The sequence below is a fragment of the Dipodomys merriami genome, unplaced genomic scaffold (genome assembly GCF_024711535.1).
Source record: "Dipodomys merriami isolate MVZ:Mamm:240054 unplaced genomic scaffold, mDipMer1.0.p SCAF_57, whole genome shotgun sequence".
Classification (NCBI taxonomy): Eukaryota; Metazoa; Chordata; class Mammalia; order Rodentia; family Heteromyidae; genus Dipodomys; species Dipodomys merriami.
This window is the reverse complement of record NW_027206146.1, coordinates 801,459-817,612: the sequence shown is the minus strand read 5'-3', so window position 1 is coordinate 817,612 and position 16,154 is coordinate 801,459. Positions and strand designations below refer to the sequence as shown.

Sequence of the window (16,154 nt, the reverse complement as noted above, 5' to 3'; positions counted from 1 at the left end):
CCCAAGTGGTAGAGCGCCCGCCTTGACCACAGAGAGACACAGGGATGGCGCCCGGGCCCTGAGTTCAAGTCCCAAGACCGGCAAAAAAGAAATGTAGGTTGCATGGTCGCCCCTAGGGGAGAAGTCGGGGTCCCCGGACGCTGGCCTTAGGCGGCTGGGCCCTGGCCTCAGGGAGTTCTCCCGGCCAAGCTGCGCGCCCGGAGCCTGGCCGAATGTATGGGGCGCGTGGGGCCGCAGAGGAGTCTGTTGGTCCCCGGTGTGCGCCGGAGCCGGGGGGCGGGGCGAGGGCTTGGCGGGGCGGAGCGCGTTCCCGGGGCGGAGCGCACGCAGCCCAGGCCGGCCCGGAGATCAGCACCCGGGACAGCGCCGGCGTCCACGTGTCGGCGGGGACGGCGAGTCCAGGCTCCCGTGGATCCTAGCCGGCTTCCCCGCCGCCCCGCAGGTAGGAGCTGCCCAGACCCTCGGCCGAGCCCACCCCTCGGGGACGGGGGGGCGGGCGAGGGGAGGGATGCTGGGGAGGGGGGAGGTCGGGATTTAAAGGTGTGAGACAAAGAGACGGGGGTCGGAGGAGGAGGGCGGGGAGAGGGGGACCCCCTCCGACGGCGCCCGCACACTGCGGAGGGCAGCGAGACGCACTCGGGGAGGACGGGCGGGAGGGGGGTCTCCGTGAGGAGCGCTGACAGCCGCGGCTGCCGGTGCCGGAAGCAGGGAGAGGAGGGGGGAGGGGGCGTGCAGGGCCCGGCGGCGGAAGGGTAAGCGCCCCGCCCTCCGCGAGGAGAGTGTGCGGAGGGGGGGTAGCGAGGCTGCGGATGCAGAGCAGCCCCCCTCCCCCGCTCTCATCCGGGGACCCCGCTCGGGGGTGAGCAGGGGTCCCAGACACGGGCGGGGTGGGGAGCCAGCCTGCCCTGTCCGGGTCCTGGCTCCGTGCGTCAGCCCCGCCCGTCGTCTTGGCAACAGGCGGTAGCTTGGCAACCAGGGTTTCCCGCCCCGCCCAAGATGAACCGCTCTGGTTGCCCGGGGCAACCCGGCGCCCCGGTTCCCAAATTGGCCTTCCCCACTTCCGGTGCGGGCCCTGGGGGGGTCGGGGAGGAATTGGGTGGGTGGGCGGGGCGATTGAGGGGGCGGGCGGGCGGAGGAAGGTAAGGGGCGGGGTTATGGGGGCGGTGCTGTGGAGGGGCGGGGCCTCCGGGGTCCAGGGGCTCCGTCCGGGAGGGAACTGCGGCCCCGGCATGAGCGCGCGGCTGGCAGGAGCTGGGCTCCCGGTCGCTCGGAGGACTCAGTGGGTGCTTGGGGGTGGGAGTGGGGGGCCCGGGGCGCTCGGGTGCCTCTGCAGCTGGGACCACAGCGCCCCGACGCCACCATGTTCCCGGAGCCCGCGACCCAAGGGCCCCCAGCGCCCGACGCGCCACCCGACTCCAGCCGCCTCCACCGGGGCGCAGGTGAGACGCCCGAGGCTAGGCGCTCGGCCCCGCGGGGTCCCCGGGAACGACGGGCTGGAAAACCCGGTGGGATCTGGCTGGGATCTTGAGTCGGGAATCGGGATGAAAGGCGAGGAAAAGGATGGAACTGGCGTCCTAGTGAAACCAGGGCTCAAGGGCGGAGCACAGAATGAGGTCTTCCACCTGCGAAGGAGAGGCTCCCCTCCCCCTCCGTTTTACAGATAGGGAAACTGAGTCCCAGGAAGAAGAGGCAGGCTTCTCTTAACCCTAGACATCAATGGATTGAGCAGCAATTACAATGGGATGGGGAAGAAAGGAGAAGTAAAGAGGGAACCCGGATGCTGTGGGCCTGATTGGGGCGTCAGCTAGCTTCGTGGGTGAGGTGGGTTGGAAGGACAGCACGAGGAATGGCCGGAGTGGAACATGAGGCCAGGAGTCCGGCGTTTACAGGGAATCCAGCCTGCCTCTGGGGACCTAAATCTGTCTTGTCTCCCCTCTACTTCCCAGTGCCTCCGTGGGTCCTACCTACCCTCCTGCTAGGCGCTGGCCTCCTGCTCTTCAGTTGCTGTTTCTATCTCTATGTGAAACGCTGTCGGAAGCGGCTGGGCAAGAAAAGCCAGGCCCAAGCCCAAGTCTACCTCCAGGAAGTGAAGGAACTAGGCAGGAGCTACATAGACAAGGTGCGTGGCCCAGCCTAGCTCCTCCACCCTACAGCCTCTATGTCCCTTTTCAGTGCCCCACACATCATAGTCCCATGTCCCTTCCCACCACGGTAGCCACCACACCCATCTCTTCAAACTCTGACTCTGCTTAGACCAAGGAATGGATCTGTGAACTTCCCAGGGCTTATGAGCCTTGAGGATGATTCGGTTATCAGGGGAAGACATCACCTGCTATTGTCCCTGATCCCTTCAGGTGCAGCCGGAAGTGGAGGACCTGGACCCGGCGCCATCTGGGCGGGGACAGCAGGTGGCAGAGAAGCAGGAGCTAGGACGGCTGCAGTATTCACTGGATTATGACTTCCAGAGTGGCCAGGTGAGTCTGTACTGGTGGGGTGGGGGTTGGGAGACCCCAGAGGATCACAGATTCTTTCCAGAGGAGGCCCTGGAAATAGGCTAAGAAGGGTCCTCCTTCTGTGGCTTGGCACCTGCAGCTTCTGGTAGGCGTTCTGCAAGCAGAGGGCCTGGCGGCCCTGGACTTGGGGGGCTCCTCTGACCCCTATGTCAGCGTCTACTTGCTGCCAGACAAGCGCCGGAGGCATGAGACCAAGGTGCATCGGCAGACGCTCAACCCGTACTTTGGAGAGACCTTTGCCTTCAAGGTAGTGCAGCGGTGACTGCTTATGCTTCTCAGCCTGCGCCAGACCCCTCACTGGTGGGGGACAGACCCTGTACCCAGGCCCCAGAAGGCCAGGACAGACCTGAGTCTGGCCCCAGACCTGCAGCTGGACCCCGGATGGCCAGGGACACCCCCTTTAGCTTTTCCCTAGAGGCAGCCACAGCTCAGGTGGCAGCTTCCAACTGGGCTTCTAGCACAGAGTTGTCCTTTGGGGGCACTGGTGACCCCTCGGAGCTGGGTGGGCTCCCTTTTGGGTTTCATTGACCCTTGGTCCCTACCCCCCACAGATCCTTGTATTTCTTTATTGGGTTCCATTTTCATCTCCCTCAACTTTTTTTCTGTGACCCACCTACCCCCCACTTCCACCTGAATGTATTGTACCCCGCTTCCTCTCTGACTTCCTACCCCTTTCCCAAGGTCCCGTATGTGGAGCTGGGGGGCAGGGTGCTGGTCATGGCAGTGTATGACTTCGATCGCTTCTCCCGCAATGACGCCATCGGGGAGGTGCGGGTCCCCATGAGCTCCGTGGACTTGGGGCGCCCAGTGCAGTCCTGGCGGGAGCTGCAGGTGGCTCCAAGAGAGGAGGTGAGCATGCGCGGCCACACCCACAGCTCTCTCCCCCTGCACCCTGGGCCAATCAGAGCCCAGTCCTCCTGGTGCCTTGACCAATCAATCAGTCCAGGCCTCCCAGTGCTCTTCCCTGGCTTCTTTGGGCACCCAGAGTTTGATGTCGGCCTGTGGCAGACCCGACCTTGCGGGCCCGGCGAGAGTGGTGATGGCTTTCATTCCGCCTCACAGCAGGAGAAGCTAGGGGACATTTGCTTCTCTCTCCGCTACGTTCCCACGGCCGGGAAACTCACCGTCATCGTCCTGGAAGCTAAAAACTTGAAGAAGATGGACGTGGGGGGGCTGTCGGGTGAGTGAGTGGTGAGGAACCGGGGGCTCTGGCTTCGGTTCCACGGCTTTCCGGGGCTCCGAGCCTCTGGGGACAGAGGGGCCCTGGGCGGCCACGAGGAGGTGGAGATCCTGTTTGAGCACCTGAGGTACTGTACTTGGGGTGTCCCCAAACCCTAGTGTGCCCTCCCCATCAGACCCTCGCTCCCCAAACTCACAGGGTGGGACAACTCCGAGACCTCTCGGCTCTCTCCCCAGATCCCTACGTCAAGGTGCACCTGCTGCAGGGTGGCAAGAAGGTGCGGAAGAAGAAAACCACCATCAAGAAGAACACGCTGAACCCCTATTACAATGAGGCCTTCAGCTTCGAGGTATCCTGCGACCAAGTCCAGGTGAGCCCAGCCTGCCCCTCGCCTCATCCACAACCTTTCCAGAAGAGCCCCAGACCCTCAGGAATTCCGGCTGCAAGAGGAAGGGAGGCTTAGCCACCTGGGTGCTGGGGCCTGAAGTTACCCTGTCAGCTCCTCCTGCCTCTGATGAGGGTCATGAGTCCCAGCCCCTCAAGTAGGGGTGTCTGCCCTCCACTGGCCTCCTTCCTCCCTCCTCCCCCTCCTTCAAGCTCCTCCAGCAGACCCCGGGTGGCAGGGAGAGGAACTTAACCCTCCCTGGGCCTGCTTCCCTCACCCTCCACCTCCTCTTCTTCCTCACCCACCCCAGAAGGTCCAGGTGGAGTTGACTGTGCTGGACTACGACAAACTGGGCAAGAATGAGGCCATCGGGAGGGTGGCGGTGGGCGCGGCAGTTGGGGGTGCTGGCCTGCGGCACTGGGCCGATATGCTGGCCAACCCCCGGCGGCCCATTGCCCAGTGGCACTCTCTGAGGACCCCTGACCGAGTGAGGCCACCGCCTGGTCCCTGATCGAGTCATCCAAGCACCTGACCCAAGACCCTGCCCTGGCCCAGCTCAGCCCTCACCTGTAGATGTCTCCCCAGTAGCCCCTCTCTGCTCCCCTATGATGCTCTGCTCCATTCCTGCCTTTGCTGTTCCCTAGGGACAACTGTCCAATCCTCCCTTCTCCCCCCCCCCAGGAGTCCCAGGGACCCCTGGCCCATCCTCCCCTCCCAACCCTCCCTCCAGGTGTCTCTCCTTCCCCTGCACTGTGCCTGGCTGCCTGCTCCCCAATGGGGGCCACAGGGCTGGTTTCAGGGGAGCAGTATGGACGCCACTTGTCCTGGTGGCTCACCAGGACCTGGACATTCATCCTCTCCTCCACTGGGTCATTTCATGCAATCATCGAGCCTCAGTGTCTGCCTCTGAAGAAGTGTGCTACTAACAGCTGCTGCTTTGCTGTGAGGAATCCAAGAGACTCCCTCTCCCAGCCACAGATCTGCCCAACCCTCACTCACATGAATGGTGTGGGCTTTGGTGGTGGTGGTGGTTGCAGCAATGGGGTTTGAACTCTGGGCCTTGCTCTTGCCAAGGAGGTACAGTGTGCAACTTTTTTTTTTTTTTTTTTCCGGTTGGTCGTGGGGCTTGAACTCGGCTTGGGCGCTGTTCCTACGCTCTTCAGCTCAAGGCGAGCGCTCTACCACTTGAGCCATAGCTCCACTTCCGGTTTTCTAGTGGTTTATTGAAGATAAGAGTCTCACAGGCTTTTCTGCCTGGGCTGGCTTTGAACCATGATCCTCAGATCTCAGCCTCCTGAATAGCTAGGATTACAGGCCTAAGCCACCGGCATCTGGCTAGTGTGCAACTTTTTGCTTTAGTTATTTCTCAGATAGTGTCTCATGCTTTTGCTAGGAGCTAGCCTGGAACTGTGTACCATCCTGCTAATCTCCACCTCCCACATAGCTGGGATTACAGGCATGATCCACAATGCTCATACCTAGTTTTGCTTCCCTCCCTCCACTCCCTCCCTCTCTCCCTTTCTTCCTTTCCTCCTCCTTTGGTTTCTTCCTACCATCACTCATCCATTATATCCCCTGAGTCTTATATGTCCCAGCTTCTGTGAAGGCTGAGAATCTACAAAAGAGGCATGCCCAGCAACAGCCCCCCCTTCCCCCCAGTGACTTACTCTCATGGAAATGTGGCAGAAGTTGTCTCTGATTTTAGTTGCCAGAGATAGGGGGAAGGGAAGGAAAGACTTTCCTGGGAGCCCACGGTTCCCCTTTCACCTCCTGCTTTTAACAAGTATCGCTTCCCTGTTTGCTTCTGGGAAGGTTTTTGTTTTGTACCCCTCTGCTTCATCCAGGACAGGATTTTGGGTGGTGCACAATGGTCTATGCAATTCCACAAGGGAGTTTCCTGGTGAAAGGGGCAAAGGCACCTTCACGTTCTAGAAAAGGGCAGTGTTCTGACTTGCCCCTGAGCTTCCTGGTAGCCAATGGGAATAGGGTATCAGATCAGAACACAGGTCACTCTCGTGTGTGTGTGTATGTGTGTGTGTGTGTGTGTGTGTGTGTGTGTGTGTGTGCGTGGGCACGCGCACGCGTGTGCAGCTTGAGGAGGGGGTACCTTTATGAAGACAGCACTATGTTATTACTGTCAGTAATTATGTCCCATCAATAATAACCCTCACAGCAACCCCATTAAATAAATGAAGTTTTCACTTACAAGGGACAAAGCATCAGTGTGCTTGCTGAGAATCACATAGCTAAAACATGTGTCTCTGAATTCCAGGGCTGAACTTTTTCTGGCTTAGTTCAGCAGCATACACACGCTGCCTTATGTGAGGCCCTGGGCTAATCATCACTTGACTAGTGGCAGTTTTTTCTCCACTCCCTTCTGCAAGGAAGATATTATTAGCTCCCAGGATACTCTGCAGAGCCTCAGCCAGCCATGCTGCTCAGCCAGCAAGAGACTAAGATGTGAATCATATCAGCTCCACGCTCCTCCCCTCCTCTGCATCCCAAGGCACACCATGGGGGGCCCAGGGAGGGCGGGCAGCCATTCTGTGACAGGGCAGAAGGAAACTCCAGTGGGGTAGAAGGATGGGCAGAATTTGGGGATGGACAGCCTGAGAGTGGATGGGGTAGGGGGAGGGGATGATTCAGACCCAAGGCCTGAGGAGCCTGGCGCACATCTACTGCGTTTCTCAGACAGTGAGTCAGGCTGTGGACGAAGCACTGTGTGTGGAACTGAGACAGCTTCCAGGAGAGCATCATGGATCTCCTCGGGCCCAGGCCGGGGTCCCAAAACTGGAGGTGAAGCCAAGTAAAACTCACACATATGTGTCTGTGTGTACACGTGTACACACATGAGTGAGTATGGTTTTAGAGATAAGGTCTTGGCAGGCGCTGGTGGCTTACACCTGTCATCCCAGCTACTCAGGAGGCTGAGATCAGAGGGTCATGGTTCAAAGTCAGCCCAGGCAGGAACGTCCATGAGACTTTTCTCTCCATTAACCGCCAGAAAAACTAGAAAACTAGAAGTGGTATGGTGGCTCAAGTGGTAGAGTGATCTCCTTGACCTGAAAAGCTGAGGGACAGTGCCCAGGCCCAGAGCTCAAGCCCTATGACTGACAAAAAAAAAAAAAAAAAAAAAAAAAAAAAAAAAAAAGTTCTTGCTCTATAGACAAAGCCTTGAGCTCAAAACCCTGCCTCACCCTCCCCAGTGCTGGGATTGCAGCTGGCACTCGGTGCAGCATTTAAAAAATAAAAATACAAAAAAAATGTTCACAGTGGATAAAATATAAAATCCTTAAGCATAGATTCTGGGTCTTGCATTTAAATGAACTTTGGCCTGAGCTCTAATAAAACTTTATTTTCAAAAAGTTGGCCAGTGGCTATAATTTGCTGATTTGAAATGTTAAACATTATCATTGAATGCATTTGTATCTGTATATGTAAACTCATACACACAAGTGTGGTGCCGGAGGTTGAACCTTGGGCCTCTGCATGCTAGAGATTATTCTACCACTCAGCTACACCCCAGCCCCCCAAATAATATTTCTTTCTTACACTTACAATAAAGGGAAATAACTTAAAGAGTATTAATAATAGCAAATATGTAAACAATAACTAGTAATAAATAGTAAACTCTGAAGTGGTGAGTTTGACGTATTTCTTACATATTTGCAGTAGTGTGTTTGTAATGGATGCTTGTACCAGAGCTTGAACTTGGGGCTTTGCACTCTCATTTAGCTTTCTTGCTCATGGCTGGCACTCTACCACTTGAGCTATGCTTCCAGCCCGAGTACAGAGGTTTGGCCTCAGGTCCTCACACTTGCTAGGCAGATGCTGTTCCCTTTCAGCCACAATCCCCAGCCTTTTTTTTTTTTTTTTTTGGGTCCAGTTGTGGGGCCTGAACTCTGGGCTTGGGCGCTGTCACTCAGCTCTTCAGCTCAAGGCTAGCGCTCTACCACTTGAGCCACAGTGGCACTTCTGGCTTTTTTCTTTTTGCTTATGTGGTGCTGAGGAATGGAACCCAGGGCCTCAGGCATGCAAGGCAAGTGCTCTACCACTGAGCCACCTTCCCAGCACCCCCAGCCATTTTATTTTCAGTTATTTTCCAGGTAAGATTTCTCATTTTTTGCTTGGTTGGGCCTCAGGCTTCTGTTCTCCTGGGCATAGCTAGAATAAAAGGTATGTGCCACCTTGCCCAGCTTATTTATGGGAATCTGATCTTGATTTTGATTCCTGTCTTGTAAGCATTTATTTATTTATTTATTTGCCAGTCCTGAAGCTTAAACACAGGACCTGGGTGCTATCCCTAAGATTCTTTGTGATCAAGGCCAGTGCTCTACTGCAACTTCTGACCTTTTCTGACTCAGAAAAAAGAGGTAAGATTCTCTGGACTCACAGACTTTTTTTTTTTTGGTCCAGTCGTGGGGCCTGAACTTTGGGCCTGGGCACTGCCCCACTGTCCCTCAGCTCTTCAGCTCAAGGCTAGTGTTCTACCACTTGAGCCACAGCGCCACTTCCAGCTTTTTTTTCTTTTTGCTTATGTGGTGCTGAGGAATCAAACAAACCCAGGGCCTCAGGCATGCAAGGCAAGCGCTCTACCACTGAGCCACCTTCCCAGACCCTCACAGACTTTTCTGTCCTGGCTAGTTTTGAACTGTGATCCTCAGATCTCAGCCTCCTGAATAGCTGGGATTACAGGCACAAGCCAGCCTTTAAGTTTATTCAATTGTAAAATTTCGGGGCTGGGAATGTGGCTCAGTGGTAAAGTGCTTGCCTAGCATGGATGAAACCCTGGGTTTAATTCCTCAGTACCACATACACAGAAAAAGTTGGAAGTGGTGCTGTGCCTCAAGTGGTAGAGTGCTAGCCTTGAGCAAAACAAGCTCAGGGACAGTGTCCAGGCCTTGAATTCAAGCTCCATGACTGACAATAAATAAATAAAAACTATAAACTAAAACTTTAAAAATAAAAGAGGTCTCTTGTTTCTGTATATTAAGAGTTCATTTAAATATGTATATTATTTTATATAAAATGATAAGGCACTGAGGCATTGTGCCTTTCTATTTTTCTCCTAAAATATCCTCTCTTGGTCTCACTCTGTGTGCATATCTCAAATCCTATATAGTTCATCATATCCCAGTGCATTTTAGATCTAATTTCCACATATCAGAGAGAACATGTGCTTGTTTCTCTGAGCTTGGCTTACCTCATCAATATGATTTGTTCTAGTTCCACTCATTTCCCTGCAAATGATATTACTTTATTCTTTTTAATGTCTGTGTAAAATTCTATTGTATGTAGGCACCCCATTTTGTGGATCCATTCATCTACTGTGGAGCATCTGGGCTGTTTCCATATCTTGGCTATTGTGAATAGTGTGGCTGTGAACATGGGTGTGCAGGTGTCCTTGTCATATCCTGGCTGGTGATGCTTCAGGGTAGATGCCCAGGAGTGGTATGGCTGGGTGGTAGGGAAGGTCTGTGTTTAGTATTTGGAGGAACCTGCAGACTGCTGTCCTGAGCGGTTGTATTAATTTACTTTTCCACCAGCAGCGCAGTAGGGCTCCTTTTTCCCACATCCTCACCAACATTCGTTGTTGCTCCAACTTACAATGTTGGCCAATTTTACTGGGGTGAGATGGAATCTGATGGAATATGGGTTTGTTTGTGTGTTTTTTCTGCTGGTCTTGGGGCCTGAACTCTGGGCCTGGGCACTGCCCCTCAGCTCTTCAGCTCAAGGCTAGTGCTCTACCACTTGAGCCACAGCACCACTTCCGGCTTTTTCTGCTCATGTGGTGCTGAGGAATCAAACCCAGGGCCTCAGGCATGCAAGGCAAGCACTCTACCACTGAGCCACCTTCCCAGCCCCTGGAATCTGTTTTGATTTGCATTTCCTTTATGGCTAGGATGGAGAGCATTTCCTCCCGTGTTTCAGTGCCATTCTTCCCTCTTCTTCTGAGAAGTCTCTCCTTAGCTCTCTTGTCCGTTTAGTGATTGGTTTATTAAGTTTGGGAGGGGTTCGTTTCTTGAGCTCCTTGGATATACTGGCTATTAGGCCTTTGAGACAATGCTGGCAAAGAGCTTCTCCCAGCCTGTCTGCTGTCTTTCTAGTGTATTAACTATATCCTTAGATTGTGCAGACACTTTGTATTGGGATGTCTTCCCACTTGTCAAGTCTGTCTGCTGGCTCTTGGGCCTCCTGGGACTCTTCTGTAAGTTTCTGCTGTACCTGTTAAGTGCGAATGTTTTTCTTACTCCCCCTTGCAGTAGTATCAGGGTTTCAGGTCTGATGTCGAGGTCTTCGACCCGCTTTGAATTGCTTTTAGTGCCTGGTGACAGTTTTCTGTATCTGGGCGCTGGTCTTCCTTTGAAGCAGCAGACCAGGCCTTCTCCTCCCCAGGAGGTGGACAGACCCGGATGGTCCCTTCTCCGCCGCCCTGTCGTCTTGGCAACCGCGTCTCCCGAGCTGGTGGTGGGGGAGGTCAACTGGCTGGAAGCCGTTCCTCGGCGCTCCTATTGGTCGGAAGTTTGCAGTAGGCGGGCCATATCCTTATTCATTGGTCAGGCTTTGCGAGCCCACACGCTCTCATTGGCTGATTAACCAAAAGGGGCGGGGCCTTGGGTCAGCGGTTGTAGTGAGGCGCCGAAGCGCGGTGCTGCGCGGTGCCAGGACCGTCCCGGGATATTTGGAAGGTTAAAGGTGAGGGGGGGGTCACGTGGGGATTAAGGGGTGAGAAGAGAGTGGAGGGAGATGGGTGGGGGTTCTCAGGTGTCTGTTCCGCAGGGGTATGACCACCGCGGCGGGGTCCGGCACCGGCTTCGGCTCGGTGTCCTGGTGGGGCCTGTCCCCGGCGCTGGACCTGCAGGCGGAGAGTGAGGCACCCCGGGGTCCTCCCACCCGGGGTCCCCCCGCACTCGGAAGCCCTCCCCCGGGGTCCCTCCCCCCAGGAGCCTCCTCACCCGGGAACGCTCCCCTGGGGTCTCCACACCCAGGAACCCTCCCCCGGGGTCCCCCCACCCGGGAGCCTCCCCAGGGGGTCCCCCTCACCCGGAGTCTCCCCCTCCCGGGTCTGAAGCTGGAGTCCCCAACCAGGGCCGGGGTGGGGCGGGGTCGCAGGGCTGGGCACAGGGCAGGGGCTCCCCGAGTGCCGACTCCCAGCCTCAGGATGCTGGGCTGCGGATCTCTGGGAGCCCAGGCCCGACCAGGGTGAGCCTACGGGGCCGCGGTGCGGAGGCCCAGCCTGCCGTCCTCCGGCCAGGTCCTCCTGCGGAATGGGACCGTCGGGCCGACCCCGAGCCCGGGCCCCCCGAGCTGGAGGTGCTGCTGCTGGGCTCCGTGGACGGGCGGCACCTGCTGCGGACCCTGGCCCGGGCGTCGCTGTGGCCTCGAAGGGGCTTCCAAGTGAGCTGGGGGGGGGGTCTGGGGCCTGGGAGAAGAGGAAAAGAAGGGAGGAAGGAGGGAGGAGGGGAGGGAAAGTAGGAAGGGGAGGAGGAAGGGAGGGGAGGGGGAAGGGAAGGAAGGGGGAAGGAGGAAGAAGGGGAGAGGAGGGAGGGAAGGAGGAGAAAGGGGAGAAGGGAGAGGAGGGGAAGGGGAGGAGGGAGGGGAAGAGAAGGAGAAGGAGGGAAGGAGAGAGGGGAAGAGGTGGAAGGGAGGGGAGAGGGAGGAGGGAGAGGGTGGAGTAGGGTAAAGAGGAAGAACCTACAGCCCACAACCCTGGGTTGTGGAGGGAAGAGGGTGTGGATCTAGAGCTGGAATCTGCATTGTCAGAGTCACCGGTGGGAGCTGGGATCCGGGACCGTCGTTTTGGGAGGAGCAAAGGGTCAGGGGCTTTGGGTTTTGACCAGGAGAAAGGTCTCTGGCATTGGGGGGTTAGGTTTTGGGGTTCTAGGGATGAAGATTCATTTTGCCCTGTCCATCTGACCTCCAGTTTTATGTGCTGGAGAATAATCTGGAAGCAGTGGCCCGGCACATGCTGATCTTCAGCCTTGCTCTGGAGGAGCTAGACAAGATGGGCATTCAAGGTCAGTTCTGATCCCACTTTCTTGAGTTAGTCAATCACACCACTAAAACATATAAACCTTATAGAGTGCTTGCCTCAATTGCATGAGGCCCTGGTTCGATTCCTCAGCACCACATAGAAAAACAACAATAGCAATAACCAAACCATGTTTCAATCACATTATTATTATTATTATTATTATTATTATTGTCAGTTGTGGGGCTTGAACTCTGGGCCTGGACGCTGCCCCTCAGCTCTTCTGCTCAAGGCGAGCGCTCTACCACTTCTGCCACAGCACCACTTCTGGTTTCCTAGTGGTTTATTGGAGATAAAAGTCTCAAGGACGGGCTGGGAAGGTGGCTCAGTGGTAGAGCGCTTGCCTTGCATGCCTGAGGCCCTGGGTTTGATTCCTCAGCACCACATAAGCAAAAAGAAAAAAGCCGGAAGTGGCGCTGTGGCTCAAGTGGTAGAGCGCTAGCCTTGAGCTGAAGAGCTGAGGGACAGCGCCCAGGCCCACGACCGGACCAAAAAAAAAAAAAAAAAAGAGTCTCAAGGACTTTCCTGCCCAGGGCTGGCTTTGAACAGCGATCCTCAGATCTCAGCTTCCTGAGTTGCTGGGATGACAGGCGTGAGCCATCCGTGCAGGGCTCAATCACATTGTTTAATGCCAGCAATAAAGGCTGAGGTGGAAGGCCCTCCCCGCCTCTCCGCCCCAGGGGGAAGCAAGAAACCTCCCGAACACTAAATGGAAAAGGGCTGGGTTGTCACTCAAGTGGAAGAGTGCTTAGAAGGTCTCCAGTGCCACTGTAGGTAGAGACAGACGCAGACATCAGGCTGGCCCGGGATTCGGGGCCCCGGGTGAGGACTGGTGACCCCGTTATTCTCTCGATCCCCCCACCCCGTCTCTCCCCGCCCCCCTGCAGAGCGCAGCGAGACCTTCCTGGAGCTGTGGGGAAACGCGCTGCTGCGCCCCCCGGTGGCCGCCTACGTGCGCGCGCAGGCCGCGCGCCTGGCGCAGCTAGTCCCAGAGCCCGACCGCCTGGAGCGGCAGTTTCCCTGGCTCCGCCTCTGCGCTCTCAAGGTGCGGGCTCGGCCTCCCCCGCCTGCCCGGCCGGGGACGGGGTGGGGGGGGGTCGCGAGTTCGGGTCCCGGGTCCCAGCTCGGCGGCGGGGTGCGGTCTCCGTGGTGGAAGGGAGCAGCCGCTCTCCCTACCCCCACCCCGCTCTCTCCCCACGCGTGTCCGCAGTTTCGCGAGCGGGACGCCCTGGAGGCAGTGTTCCGCTTCTGGTCCGGAGCGGAGCGGGGCCCTGCGGCCTTCCCCGTGCGCCGGCTCTGGGACGCGCGGCTTCGCCATTACCTGGGCTCGCGCTACGACGCGCGCCACGGCGTTAGCGACTGGGACCTGCGCATGAAGCTGCACGACCGCGGGGTGAGGGGCCGACAGACGGGGCGGGGGACGGAAGCGAGGCGGAGGGCGGACACGGGATCGTGGCCCCTGACGGTGCCGCGGGCTCCCCTAGCCGGCCCTTCATCCACACCCAGGCCCAGGTCATCCACACCCGCGAGTTCCGGCGCTGGCGGGACACGGGCGTGGCCTTCGAGCTCAGGGACCCGGGCGCTTACCTCGAGCCCAACAGGACGCTGGCGTCCGGCCGCCTCCTGAGCCACGTCAGTGCCGCCTGCCCGTCTGACCTCTTCGTCCGGGGTCCCCGGTCTGGGTCTCGGGGAGGGCCTCGCCCGCCTGCCCCCGCCCCCCGTGCGGCTTTGCCCGCCCCCCACCTCCGTCCCCCTTCCCCACCCCCATCCGCCTCTGCGCGGCCTCGCTCGCCCACCCCCCTCCTCAACCCGCTTCCCCCCGCCTCACCCCCTCTGCAGCGTGGGGAACGCGTGGCGGCGCGCGGGTACTGGGGGGACATCGCCACGGGGCCCTTCGTGGCCTTCGGCATTGAGACGGACGACCAGAGCCTCCTGCGGACCAGCAACGGACAGCCGGTCAAGGTGTGGGCGCGGTCTTGGCCCCCCGAGTTACAGCCTCTCCCCGGACTACACCCGGTCTCCCCTAGCGCCCCAAGTTCAGCCCTGGGCACGCGAGGTCCCGGCCCGGGTCCCGTCGAGCCTCCTCTCTGCCCGTCAGACCGCCGGGGAGATCACGCGGCACAACGTGGCGGAGCTGCTCCGGGAGCTGGCCGCCTGGGGGCGCTCGCAGGGGGATCCTGGGCCCGCAGACGCCTCAGGTGCTTGGCGGGGTGCTCAGGGGAGTGTCTCCCCTTTCCCCAAGTCCTGGCACCGTGGGGGATGAGGTCTGAGTCCCAGCGCTTGGGGCAGGCATCCGACCGGGCGACCATCACTGGCCCTGCCCGGTGCCAAGCCCTCTCCGGAGATGCCCGCTCTTCCTCTCTTCGTCTTCGGTTGCCTGGTGTAAAATGGACTCTGTAGGCGCACGGGGCTTGGGGGCGGGCGACCCGCCTCAGCCGGGAGGATGGCCGGCGATGGCCGGCCTGGCCGGGGAGGGGGAGGGGAGAGGAGTTCGCAGCGCAGGCCCCGCCGCCCCGGCCCCAGGCTTCGCGAGTCTCAAGGTCTGCCTCCCCGGCCCCCCCCCCCCCCCCCGCGGCTCCTCCATCCAGGGAAGGCGCCCACCGCGGCGCCCTTCACCATCCACTTCCTGCCCCTGGGTTCCGCGCAGACTCTGCACCACAAGAGCTGCCACCGTGGCCGGTTCCAGCTCCTCTACGTGTCCTGCGGGTAAGGGGTACGGTGCAGGCACGGGGTCCCAGGCCCGGCCCCTCGAGCCCTGGACCCCGTCCCTACCCAACCCTCCCCTGCTCTCTGCAGCATGGCCCATCTTCTCAGCCCCGAGCTGGGGGCCTGCGTGGCCCGCGGCGGGAACCTCGTCGTGGAACTCGCTCGGTGAGCCCGCGGAGCGCCCGGTTGGGTGGGGATCGGGGCGGGATTGGGGCCGGCCGGAAGCGGGGCCTCACTCGCCTTCCCTGAGCAGGTACATGGTGGACCTGCGGCCCGAGCAGCTGCGGGCTTTCTCCGCCCAGGTCGGGGAGCTGGCGCGGGCTGCTGGGTTCGCTGAGCACCCTGGGGCTCATCCCTCCGAGACCTTCGCGCGCTTCTGTAAGTCGGGGGACTCGGCCGCTTACCCCAAGGACTCAGCTGTGGGATCTGAACCTCCGCTTGGCGAGGTCCAAACCCCGCCTCTAGCAGGAATGAGCCCGCCCTGGGTGGAAGTGGCCACGCCCCTAGAAGCAATGAGCCCGCCCCAGGCGGACGCGGCCACGCCCCCAGAAGCAATGAGCCTGGCTCAGGAGGACGTGGCCAAGCCCCTAGAAGCAATAAACCTGTCCCAGGAGGACGCGGCCACGCCCCCAGAAGGAATGACCACGCCCCCAGAAACAATGAACCCTCCCCAAGATGACGTGACCACGCCCCCCGAAGCAATGGACCCTCCCCAGGTGGACGTGGCACACCCCCAGAAGCAATAAGCATACCGCGGACGGACGTGGCCACGCCCCCTGACCTCTAGGCCTGGCCCCATTCTCAGAAGCTCTCTAGGTACTAGGGTCTGCATACTAGGGTCCACCGGAAGCTGCTGGCCCTGCCCAGGGAAGCTCTGGGCAGGTTGACTCCAAAACCAAGAGCCCAAACACCTCGTCCTTAATAGACTGGAACCTACTCAACGATTCTAACCCCGATAGAATTTTCTTTCTCAGCATTGGATGGATGCCGAGCATTTCGGATTCCGTTTCTGGGATTCTCCCTTCAACTCCTAGAACCCTACCTAGATTGTTTCTCAGAAGTCTGTTTCCCCTCTGCCGAGAGTTCTCACCTGAGACCTGGCCTCTGTTGTGCCTGCCTCTGTTGTACCCGCTCAACCGGGGATGCGAAGGCTCTCCAAGGCCCAGTCAGCTCCCACACGGAGCAAATAAAAATGCTGGGATCTCTTCTCTGTCGGTGTCCAGTATTTCTCCTGACCTCAGTCTGTCTCCAGGGCTGGGAGGGGAGGGCCTGGATGTCCAGAAACCAGACTTCGGGGGTTCCAGGCAGACTGAGGTGTATTTCTCAGTAACATAGGTC

At 58.6% G+C, this 16,154-nt stretch overlaps 2 protein-coding genes across 4 annotated transcripts; both read left to right on the top strand.

Moving 5' to 3' along the window:
- The first annotated feature begins 367 nt into the window (after positions 1-367).
- On the top strand, positions 368-7,715 carry Syt5 (synaptotagmin 5). Of its 3 annotated transcripts, none has more exons than XM_070000592.1 (9): positions 368-442; positions 1,301-1,439; positions 1,947-2,119; positions 2,355-2,474; positions 2,593-2,760; positions 3,195-3,362; positions 3,576-3,693; positions 3,930-4,063; positions 4,389-7,715. In XM_070000592.1, the coding sequence occupies exons 2-9, from the start codon at positions 1,361-1,363 to the stop codon at positions 4,587-4,589; spliced, it is 1,161 nt and encodes a 386-aa protein (XP_069856693.1). In that variant the 5' UTR covers positions 368-442; positions 1,301-1,360; the 3' UTR covers positions 4,590-7,715. The 3 variants fall into 3 exon arrangements, with proteins under 3 accessions (XP_069856693.1, XP_069856694.1, XP_069856695.1); XM_070000593.1 differs by lacking the exon at positions 368-442 and adding an exon at positions 994-1,063; XM_070000594.1 differs by lacking the exon at positions 368-442 and having other exon boundaries at positions 1,221-1,439.
- A 2,961-nt stretch (positions 7,716-10,676) lies between these two features.
- Positions 10,677-16,146, top strand: Dnaaf3 (dynein axonemal assembly factor 3). Its single transcript, XM_070000340.1, has 13 exons — positions 10,677-10,774; positions 10,859-10,947; positions 11,334-11,476; positions 12,003-12,096; positions 12,998-13,155; positions 13,321-13,503; positions 13,617-13,742; positions 13,950-14,072; positions 14,209-14,308; positions 14,699-14,816; positions 14,907-14,981; positions 15,070-15,194; positions 15,791-16,146. The coding sequence occupies exons 2-13, from the start codon at positions 10,863-10,865 to the stop codon at positions 16,144-16,146; spliced, it is 1,686 nt and encodes a 561-aa protein (XP_069856441.1). The 5' UTR covers positions 10,677-10,774; positions 10,859-10,862.
- Positions 16,147-16,154: the final 8 nt, after the last annotated feature.